The sequence below is a fragment of the Silurus meridionalis genome, chromosome 20 (assembly GCF_014805685.1).
Source record: "Silurus meridionalis isolate SWU-2019-XX chromosome 20, ASM1480568v1, whole genome shotgun sequence".
NCBI lineage: Eukaryota > Metazoa > Chordata > Actinopteri > Siluriformes > Siluridae > Silurus > Silurus meridionalis.
The window spans coordinates 18,220,706-18,233,205 of NC_060903.1; the positions used below are offsets into that span (position 1 = coordinate 18,220,706).

The window sequence follows — 12,500 nt, forward strand, 5'->3', positions numbered from 1 at the left end:
TCGCTATCAGGGTTCCTGATCACATGATTGTTAATTCGAATCCCAATTCAGGTTCACACCATGGGGGGTGGGAAGTTTTTGATCACCTCTTCGAGAGTGTAATCTGATCATCTGGAGCAGAACATGGATTTATGTAGCTAGATTTAACACACACACACACACACACACACACACACACACACACACACACACACACCCAACCAACACAAAGCAGCTCACCATGTAGCAGTCCATCTTTAAGATGATTTTCTTGTATTAATGTTTTGATTCACAACTAAATATCACCATGTTTCCTCATTGTACTTGAAAACCTCCATCTCTGAGTCATCTGTGTACATGAACATCTCCAGCTCACATGCTTGGAGTCTAACCCTGGTTCTAAAATCAGTGCTGAAGTGTATATGAACATCATAGATATTTATTTAATTCCCCAGCATGGGTTCCTGCTCTTCTTTAAGCCTGACTGCTCACACGCTGTTATAAGCTGCAGGAATGTGTGAGCGAAAGGCAGCACATTCTCCAAAGCCACAATCAAAACACGAGCTGCTGAACTGGTCCAGAATCTACACAACGTGAACACACACACGTGCACACACACACACACACACACACACACACACAGACCAGTTCTCCAACCTCCAACACCTCACAGTCTGTACAAACTGGCCACAAACCCTCCCAACACCAAAAAACACAACACACACTGTACACACACACACACACACACACACACACACACACACACACACACACAAAACAATTACTGCTGAAACACAATAGACACTGGGTTGCCAGATTTCTACTTTTGACTTGCAGCCAATTGTTTAATTTTACCCATAATTAGGACTTAGGCTAATTATATTATTAATAAACCCACATGATTTTTTATGAGCATGAACAGTAATTGCATGGCCAATTATATTCATCTTCATTCTGAGATTATTACAGAACATTTTCAAGCCCTTTTCTTTGATACATTTATTTTGATTTTAAGATCTTGTTTTTACAAACATTTCTAAATCAAGTAATAAGCTTTATTTTGTTTTTCAAAGAATATTTTGTCTTCATGCTCTATGTTGAGTTTGGTTTCACAAATAATAAACATAAAGCATCAATATTTGTCCATGTCTATGTTGATTAGAGTATTAAAACTTGAAAAGTATTAATTTAAGGTACATTTAGAACGGATAAAAATGTGCGATTAAGTTGCAATTAACTGTGAGTTAACTCATGACAATCAAGATTCACATCCAGTCATTAACATTTCAACAACCACCTCCGGACCTGGAGGCACTAATGAATACGACTCGTGCCGGAAGTTCACCCAGAGAGCAGGTTAACCCAGTCTGGGCTTTACAGATGGACAGGAAGGAATGCATGTACATGTGTGTTCACTCTCAGGTGGAGGTGTTAGAACTTCATTTCATTCAAAATCTTCACCAAACTTTGGACACCATGACAGTTTTAAACAAACCTGGAGTACAAAATTACATCATACAGTCATGTGGTGTTCCTCAAGGCTTCATTTTAGGCCCAATTTAGTACTGGGCAATATGACAATATAAATATTTTGATAAAATTGTGTCTGATTACACGTTTCTGAGACATCACAGGCCAATGATGCTGTAAAGAACATTTTAATGAACAACAAATTTTTTCCCCCAATTTGTCAATTTGGCTATCTGCCCTCTTCCACATAAATAGGCACTGTGATTGACAAGAGGAAGAGATAATATTGTTTTCCCAACATCCATGGGATTCAAACTTAAGCTCTCCAGGTAATATGTTCCTCCGGAGCTTCGCAAAAATCTCTGAAAACTTGTCCAGTTTTAGGAAACATTAAAACAAGGCTTGTTCATTAGCGAATCATTCATTAGCGAATAATTAGGTGGTTTTTCAAACCACAGACATGGCCAAATGTCTTTTTCCTAATATCAAAATATGTAAATTCGTAAAAGACAACAGTTTCATAAAAGAACAAAAGAATATTAATGTGAAGATGTTTGTTTGAAATCTGACCTCACAAAAACATAATGCAGTGGTAATAAATCTGTTGAATCTGATTATCGCAGAGTAAAGAGTTAATATCAGCACACGCCTGAAGCCAATTAAGCCTGTGCTTCTCAAAAACATCCCTGTCTGCATTTCACACAGCATATCGCCATATTTGGACAGAGAAGCTGAGCGGAATTGCAACATGCAGTGAGATAATCCGGTTCTTGTGCCAGAGGAGTGAAATGAAAGTGATCTATGGTGAAGTTTCATTGTGAAGCCTGTAATGTGGATAACTGTGTGTTCATCAAATTAATCAATTCCTTCTAATTAAGCTCCACATGTGGTGTGTAACGAGTGCCATGAGTTTCCCCACCCAAACAATTCAACACATTTTACTCACATTTCTGAGCTGGGAATGCTGGACTGGGAATTCTTAGCTGGGAATATCAAACTTTAAATACCATACTGAGTATATCCAGTGTACTGCCTTGGGAATACTGAGCTTGAAATTCCACACCTCCAGTACTGCGCTGGAAATAACATGGGAAATGGGAATACCCTCTGGGGATGCTGCTGTAAGAATACTGTGCTTGGAATTCTGCACTGGGAATACTGCAATACGAATACCCAGCTGGGAATGCTGCGCAGGGAATTTTTAGCTAGAAATACTCAGTTGGGAATACCAAACTTGGAATACGTTGCTGGGAATATCCATTATAGTGGACTGAGAATACCACACTATGAATACCCAGTTGCCGCCCTGAGAATTCTAAACTGGGAATACCCAGTATACTGTGCTGGGAATACTGATCTGAATGAAGTGTATTGGGGAAGCTGTGCTGGGAATACTGATCTGAATAAAGTGTATTGGGGAAGCTGTGCTGGGAATACTGATCTGACATTGCTGAGCTGATTTTACTGCTGGGAAAATACTGAACTGGGAATACCACGTCGAAAATGCTGGGACTTTTGCTCTGTTGTATTGCAGGCTGTAATACAGAGTCCGAAAACAAAAAAAATAAAAATAAAAAGGCCCCCCCGCGTTCTACACACACACACACACACACACACATTTACAGAGGCAGGAGGTGAAGTGGGAGATGGTATCTCAGCACCTGTGCCAGTGCAGTACAAGTTTCTCGGTCGGTCATGTGTAAGAACACACTGCAGGAGAGAATAAAAGCCTTGATTGTCCTCACTGCCAAATTTCACATCCATTTGAACTGAGGTTTATGAAGGATGACAGGTGGCTGGCTGTGCTGTGTGTGTGTGTGTGTGTGTGTGTGTGTGTGTGTGTGTGTGTAATGACTCAGCCTGCAGCACCTTCATTAAAAAACAGAGTTAAGCAACAGGCTGAAAGACTAAACCGGTTTGAACATTGGGGGGGACGGAGATGAAGACGGAGACGAAGATGGATAACGCAGCATTTTTCGAATTTCAAATCAACACACCATCATGCGAAGGCATTTCCGGCTGCTGCAAGATCCAGAAATCATTCCTCTCCACATGCAGTAGGAACACGTGTTAGCGTTCAGACGGCGTCATTATGCACCGTCAAAACACGCGTGTAGAGACGTCTCGATTAAGGTAAATAAACATCAGTTCACAGAAGAAAAACGCTTCCGTATGTCACCTCATCTAGTCTGCTGTGGAAGTTCAGAGACCGGAACTAATCACAAAGAGAAACGCTAAAAGTTTAAATGTTTACTCGGTGCATATGACATGCTAAAGGCTTCTTTAGGAAAATCTAAAGACAAGTCTGTCTTAAAGGTTTTGTTTTACAGCTACACCTATCTAACCTGACAAGATTTACACAAATCCCAGATGCCGAAACTTGATGCCATGCCATTTTTTTAGAGGCATGGTTTCTCTATCTATCTATCTATCTATCTATCTATCTATCTATCTATCTATCTATCTATCTATCTATCTATCTATCTATCTATCTATCTATCTGCATGTACACTGGTGTTTGTAGAAATGTTATGTCTTCATGTCTCATTGTTTAACATTTTCTGCTTGTGAAAGTAAAGCGTTTGTTCTGAAGGCTCTTGTCTGCTTCACTGCCTTCTCTAATCACAGCTGCAGGAGGCTATGGTTCATCTGCGCTGGTCCTGTGCCAGGCCTTTGAAAATCCTGTAAAGGGCAGAATAAATCAGGCCTCCTCAGTCCTCAGGCTCGAGCTCTGGCTCTGGAGGAGAAATAAGGCCATGGCTCCCACAGCTCTGATATCGCTCAGCACCAAGGGCACAGGGATTTCAAGAGAAAACACACACTGTAAAAGCACGGACACCGGCACCGGCGGGTCTGAGCCCAGGGTGGGGGTGGGATTAGGTCTGTGAGGGGGAGGCAGGGAGTGCAGGCAGGGCAGGTCTGATCAACAGGGATGGTCTCGGAGTAGGGAAGGGAGGATCTAAGCACGGGGTGAGGTGGGGTGAGGTGGGTCTGACCAATGACCCGGTCTGAATGTGGAGCGTTGGGCAAAGCGAGTCTACAGGGGGTGGTCTGAGAACTGGTGTCCATAATGTCTGAGCACAGGTCTGTGTAAGGCAAGATGGGTCTGAGCGAGGGGTGGGTCTGAGGGGGTTCAGGTCTAAGATTGGGGGAAGGTGGGTCTCAGGGTAGGACAGGTGGGTCTGAACATGGGGTGGGGCATTTACTCTTTCCAGGATGTGTTCAGGAGTATTAACACCAGGCAATAAAGTCATAAATCGAAATTTCTAAACATGCGATGTGAGTTTCACTGTAAATTTTTGTCAGTAACTCTGATTGTAATAACTATAAATTCTTTTAGGTAGCATCTGATGTTCCTTTAAAAATAAACGTCCAGTGACGAAACCCAGGCGTCGTCCTGACAATATTTTTACAAGTGTTGTGTGTGAGATTAAACCTGTTTACATGAGTGTTAAAGAAAGTATGCTTTACTAAGCCTGTCATTTAATGTGGGATAAACAGCACCTAACAACACAACACAACACAACAACAAAACAAAACACAACACAACACAACACAACAACAAAACAAAACACAACACAACACAACAAAACAACACACAACACAACAAAACACAACACAACAAAACAACACACAACACAACAACACAACAAAACAACACACCACCACAACACACCACCACAACACAACACAACAACACAACTAACTTGAACTTGACACGGTCAGCGCACATCAACACGATCATCCCGTCTGATAAACTTCGTGTTAAACTAAACAAATACAAAACCCACGATAAGATCGATGAAGAGCGAAACGGGAATTCTGCCGATTCTAAACAAAAAACTTGATTAGATCAAAGTAAACAGGTCGCTTTGTTTACACCTGAGTTTTATTCGCTCGAGTTCGTACCGAATTCACGCAAAATCACACGATTTCGTATTAACATTACAAAACTCAGGGTTATACCAGAACTTGCATTTTTTTTTTTTACAATCGAGGAATCACTAAATTAATATAATGTTTGTTTCGCTACAAAATGATCAAATATTTTAAAAACCAGTTATGGAGGAAACCTGCAGTCGGGGGTTGAAAGGTACTGAAACCTGAGATCGTTTCACTTGAGTGTATCATAGTTGCAATTTAGCTATATCAATAACACACAAACACACACACACACACACACACACACACACACACACCCCGCAACTGCAGGTTAGTTTTATACAAACCAAACGCAAAACACTAATTAAGTGTAAATAAGTACAAACAGCTACAGTCTGTTATTATAATAAAAATAAATATTATTAAAGGAATTAATTATTATTAAAAAATAATTTTCGCTGCATTGGAGTCGTGCTGCACTCACGCAATCATCTTACTTTCACACAGCAACAAGTGCAAGGATGAGCAGATCAAATTTGGTTTCTGTGAAGCTTCTTGAAGGACCTGAAGCTCAGGTCACGTCCTGAATCAGTGTGTCAGCTCTCGGCTTGCTGTTTATTAAACTGTTTGTGCGCGGGGTTTTCCTGCTCGATCGTCTTTACAGAACTAAAAGCTAATTAAAGGTTCGCTCATTAAGAAGTTGCCAGAGCGCGTGCACGCCGGGTTGAACGCGTAAGGAACGCGTAAAAAAACACAGAATGTGCATGCAAAACGTGAAAATCACAACACGGTACCTGAGACAGAGGGACAGAGGGACAGGTCTGAGAAGGAGTAAGTTGTGTTTTTGTCCCAACTGGACGAAATCACCGCGCTGATGAACGCGTCCAAACCGGGAGTCGGCACGCGCACGGCAGCATGAGACAACCGAGTCGCGCGCCACGGTCGAGTTCCGAAACTTCTGCTCTTCTGTTGCGCTTCACACAAGCACACACACTCACATACACAGGCGCACACACACACACACTCACATACACAGGCGCACACACACACACACACACTCACATACACAGGCGCGCGCGCACACACACACTCACATACACAGGCGCACACACGCACACACACACACACACACACACACATACACAGGCGCGCGCGCGCGCGCACACACACACACTCACATACACATATAATCCCTGCTCGGCTTTACCTGATGAACCTGCCTTTCTACTTACACCTCCATTCTGAAAGCGCCGTCTAAAGGCCAAAACATGTCATTACAGTGTAAAGTATTTTAAATAATTTTTTTCCTTACAAATGCTAAAACACACTTTTACACACACACACACACACACACACACACACACATTCCGCAAGTACAATAAACCCTGGATGGAGAGATCACAGACACACCCGGGTTACTAAAGCAGAAATCATGCCCCGGAAATGCCAAATCTAAATGAAAAGCTATAACATTGTGATCTCCAGCAGCAGGTCCACTGAGGAACACATGCTATTTAAGTTACATTGTAGAGCAGCGACACAAGAACAGATGAATGAAGAAGCTCGAAACATGCGCACTTCAGAGAAATTAAATAGGTAATTAAATTAAGTTGTGGTTTTACTGGGGCTGTAAATCGATTAAAATATTTAATCGCAGGATCGTCACGTGTTAAATTACGATTAATCGCAACTTAATCGCACATTTTTATTTGTTCTTTAACCTTAAATTTATACTTGTCAAGTTGTTATTACTCTAATCAACATGGGCATGGAGAAATATTGACGCTTTATGCAAATGTATATTTATTATTAGTGAAACCAAATTGAACATGGAGCATGAAGACAAAATATTCTTGTAAATGTTTTAAAGTAATTACAGTGTTTTAAATGACGTAAATCACCAGGACACCAAACTGAACTTTTGCTATGTTTCCACGGTTTTATTCACCAGATGTTCGCATCATGGCGGATTATGGTGCTGATTTGAGACTTGGTGCATAAAACAAATGTTTAGTGATAAAAAAAAATTTTTGGTGAAGTTTTTAATATTATATCTGATTAAAGAAAGGACATGACTAAATGTGTGTTGCGTTGAAGGTTTTAATTTCGCCTCGTTAATATTTATTTATTTGTATTTTTAATAAAAACAGTAAAACAGAAATGCGCGCTGCATTAATTAAATCGGTGTCGTTAAAATGAATTTGTGTTAACGCGTTATTAACGTGTTCATTTTGACAGCCGGAGGTTCTACAGTAAATTAAAGTGTGACTGGGTGGAAAACGTTTATTTTTCCTACACCACAATGAATTTATATAAATATCCACTTTTCGCTGCACAAGAACCGGTTTATGCGCTGTTACTATAATAATCCAAGCTTGTGATTGGCGGTTGCACTACTATCAGATCTGCTACTCTAGAAAACTAATCAACACCCTCTGACCAATCAGAGCCCAGCTCTCACAAGCCCTTGAGCAGCTTACGTGATCACGGAGTCTCTCCTGATGTCCGGCGATGACTGAGGAGTGATGAGGATATTTCTGCTTCAGAAGCTCTAGAAAGGCTTCTCTTCTCTGCTCCGTGTTATGCGTCTGCATGGCGAGTGTGTTTTTCCGAGGAAGCGTGCGAGGGGACCAGGGGTTCGATCGGTCACACACGTCCCTGCTGCTCGACTTCCTGTCCAGATTGTCCACATCCTCTGCCGAGCATGGCCTCCGATCCCTCTTCACCTTCTCTGATGATGAGATGGAAAAATATATGTGTTGGAACAGTTGATTTGGGATACAGGGATGGGTTTTTTCACACTTTAGGAAGAAAAAAAATGCTTTGTTAGTAAACGAGATTAGATTTTAAAGCAGATTATCTGAATTAAAGTGATTTTCCACACAGGTTCAGGAATGTATATTGAAATTTGTTGAGGGAATCAGGGATAACATCATAACATGTTTTTAAAAAATTAATTTTTTCTGTGCTAGCTTCAGCTTTCTGAGGTGAATCTGGTACCTGTGCTTTCTGTCTCAGTAGCGTGAACCCATAACACATGTAGATCCCAAAGGATCAGTCGTTTCATTTACACTAAAGAATCATTTGAAATGTAAAAGATTCACAATTCATCAGCACACAATCAGCCACAAGCCTCATTTAAATCCAAAATCATGTTAGTGTGAGGGTTAAATATGTCTACAGGTCACTGTGAAGACTCCTGACATTCCTGAGATTCATGGCTTCTGAATAAACAGCAGCTTTAGCAATACATTTATTCAAAATGTAAATAGAAATCGAATGTAAAAAAAAAAAAAGAAAATAAATTATATACAGTATAAAAGTTAACAGATAACAGTTAGGAGAACATCTGGAAAGAATATTGTTTGTGATTCAAACAACTTGCTAATTCGCAAAAGATTTTGCACTAGCTTCGTTCACACTCGCAAGCTTGATTATATTAAACTACACCATTGATAACTTCTGTGGAATGCTAACCTGCTAGCTACAATTAATGTCTTTTTATTTAGCTAACACTTTTATTATTATTAAACAAAAACCAGCTATTTACATCTAGATTTTATAGCTCGAGAGACGTCCTGTTAGAATGTATTTTAGATGCTCTCAAGATCAAAAGTTTGCATCTGATCTTGTGGAGTAAGAACATGTTTTGGACACAGTTGTTTGCTAATAAAAGCTGAATGACATCATGGTCACCTGACCTGTAATTACATTTCCACACGCTTCGAGCCATTGTTCTCTTCCGGAAATTTCTTTATGAATCTGTTATATAATCATGAAACTTGTTATATAAACAAGTTACAACACAGTTTCAGAGTAAAACATGAACAAAAATCAGAAAATAACATTCCCATGTTTTCACCAGGAGCTGCTCAAAGAATCAAAGTGTAATTTTTCCAACTCTTCTGAGGAAAAAAGTTGATGAGTTTCATAATTCTGTCTTGTTTCCACCTTCACAGTGTCTGTCTGAAGAACTGCTACATGCTAGCTGAATACATTGTTTACCTCAGACTAGCACATATCAGCATGCTAACCGCTTGAAGCTCTATCTACTTATTTACCCCATGATGAAAATTTTATAATATCTGAATAAGTAAATGTTGTCTTCAAAACAATCCAGATTAGATTTTTTTCCTGAGAAAACAGCTTTTTATAAGCTAATTAGCAAAAAAGTAGCAAATAATAAAAGTTTGTTCACTTTTGTTCACTTAAAAGGTGTCATTAGTGATTCGTTTAAGTGTTTAAATAGTGCTAACTAGCATAACGTTAACTAGCATGAAATGCAAACTCTTTCTTGAAATAGAGCGCCTCAGTGCTCACATCAATGTACCTTCAGATTTATTTCCATAAACATCTCAAATTTCACAACTAATTACGTATCAGATGTTTTTAAAGCAGGAACCGGAAAATCTTTCTTCCTGTTAGCAGTACTTCAAGATCTTCTGTTGTGTACTTTCCCCTCATTTCCCTCATCAATCCTTTAATGAGATCTAAATTCCACACTAATCTCCTTCTGGATGATAAAAAGAGCAGCGTGCTCAGACTCATCCCGATCAGACAGATCTACTCGGAGAGGCAGACGGCTCTGAGATCTTTTGGATGGTGTCACTGTTTATGGTCTTTATCTATGTCTATGAGAGTCTGGAAATGGATTGAATCATACAGGAACCAGGAAACGCTCTGGGAACGAGCTGGAGTTAAGAGAGGAACCAGACATCAGATAGTTGATAGATGTTCCTCATCACTTATCCAAAGTCCCAGTGCAGAGGATCGGAGCAGAACACACTCTGTTTCCTCTCAAAGTCACACACAGTGATAATATTAATCCCATTTACATCACAGCAATGTCGAGTTCTGGACTGTGATTGGACAGAAGGTGTCTTGTTATTGTTTTCATTGCAACAACTTGATAAAAGGAAAGAAATTGAATTGATGTCTGGTGATGAAAAGAGTCTCCAGGTTCAGACTTGACTTTTAACTTTACATTATCAGATTTCTTCAGGAAAGGAATTTACGCATTATTTCATCAACAGTGATCAGATTCACTCGGATTTTCTGAGGATTTAAAAGTGAAGTCACTAAAAACGAAACAAATTGGAAAGTCAGTGATTCAGAAACTCTCGAGTCAATGCTGTGTATTTCACATCTCATTCCAGACCGATTTATTGCAGTCTTGCTGCACCAGAAGGCCGCTCCTTGTTCCTCCGGCAGATGTGGAGTATCTGATGTTATGTATGCTGGTGTAAAATATGGTGTTCACTGTTCTGGTGGAACATCTGGAAAGTTCTGTCAGCACAGCAGCATCATTAATGCTGGTGCTCAGGTCAGAGATGACTGATGACAGAGCAGCTGTTCACACGCCAGTGCTGAGAGGATACGTGATGGTGTTTACTAATGCACTGGCAAAATATTCTCTCTCTCTCTCTCTCTCTCTCTCTCTCTCACACACACACACACACACACACACACACACACACACACACACACACACACACACGAAAGAGGGAGAGATTCTATAATTAATTGTGTGAAAGTGTATGTGTGTGTGTGTGTGTGTGTGTGTGTGTGTCAGCCACTCGCATTCTAGAACTCAATGTGTGTGTTTGTGTGTGTGTGTGTGTGTCTGTCTCAGCCATTTATATATATATATATATATATATATATATATATATATATATATATATATATATATATATATACACACACACACACACACACACATATATACTATATACTGTATATATGTATACAGTATATACATATATACAGTATATAGTATATATGTGTGTGTGTGTGTGTGTGTGTGTGTGTGTGTGTGTTGGATCTCTGCTAAATTTTTACTGCCAAAAAAAAAAAAAGGTTCTGTTTGTCTTCCCTGTAAAATCCAGAAGTGTGGAGGAGAAAATCCAGGCATTGTCCTCCTCCCAGCACATTTTACAAGTGTGTGGGTTCAAGTGATATCACTGCCAAACTCAGATTCCTTCAAAAAGAACTGAAATCTCTTTTTAAAAAAATGATCTTCAGAGCTTGAATTAAACTTAATTGAATTGAAGCGTGTCTCCGATCGCCACCTGCTGGCTGGGAGGTAAAACAGACACATGACATTTACTCTGGACTCTTATCCCATCGTTAGAAAATTCTATAGTTCTGAAGCACGGCCCAGAGAACCCTCCTGTCCAAGAACAAGTCATCAGGAAGTTAACTGGAGACCACTGGGCTTCACCTTAATCTTTACTTCTTGTTGATATTTAATTTTTCCACATGTTGTCGGCAGTCAAATTTTGCCAGGCTGCAAAATTTCACCATTTATGCTGGAACAAACCCAAGGAGATCGAGCCTAGTTGTTCTCTCTAATGAGAAACATGGACGTTTTAAATGACCAATTAGAACGATTAAATTCTGTTTGATCTCACAGATAAAGAGCTGTAACTCTCTGGCGAATTGCTGAGATAGAGACAATGTCGTTTCTCCTTCTCATCATTATTCCATGGTAACGTCAGCAGTGGGATTCGGCCTTTAGCTTTAATAAGTGCATTTCTGTTACGTCAGATTTTTATACTGAATGTTAAAATCGTGGTGTTTGTAGTAGTGGTTAGATTAATGGTTGCTTGCTCACATGATGTCCACGTCCACACCTCCATGTGTTTAAAATTCCTCTAAAATACCAATTACATCTTTTAAATGACAAAAATTTTATAATGTCACTTTGTTATAGAATCTCCATAGTGTAATCAAAGATGGAAACTGCAACCTGTTCTAATAGAGGTGCACTGGGGTAGGTATCATGCTGCCTCATGTTCAGGGGTGGAGATTTACACAGGGCAGTTAATGACCGGGTTGCCAGAGTGGGATTGTTTTTAGTTTCCAAGATGCGTCTTTCATCTGCCTCAAAGAGTTATGCTATAAACTCATGAGAGCGTAGCCGTCAGCATGAGTAGCCTTCAACACGAGTCAGGCGTGATAGTCTCTCGACTGGATTGTGTTTAAGGCTACGTCACCAGTAATGCTGTTCTCTGCAATAAAAGACCTATGGTCATGAGCTATTTTATATTTAATGTTAGGGGTACTACACACACACACACACACACACACACACACACACACACACACACACACAATTTCTCCAGGACTTTACAAACATGTCTCCATACCCCCCTGTCCTCTACATC

The 12,500-nt window shown here is 40.0% G+C and overlaps 1 protein-coding gene across 8 annotated transcripts in view; it reads right to left on the reverse strand.

The window, feature by feature from the left end:
• si:ch211-207d6.2 (sickle tail protein homolog) overlaps nucleotides 1-12,500 on the reverse strand; it is a 43,534-nt gene that overhangs the window by 22,827 nt on the left and 8,207 nt on the right. For 6 of the 8 annotated variants that reach the window (XM_046876312.1, XM_046876314.1, XM_046876311.1 and 3 more), the window contains exon 2: nucleotides 7,812-8,062. In XM_046876312.1, the coding sequence (XP_046732268.1) occupies nucleotides 7,812-8,062 (251 nt within the window). Of the gene's footprint in view, nucleotides 1-5,828; nucleotides 5,950-6,125; nucleotides 6,376-7,811; nucleotides 8,063-12,500 lie in introns of those variants that run through there. The other 2 variants (XM_046876318.1, XM_046876319.1) reach the window with 2 other exon arrangements.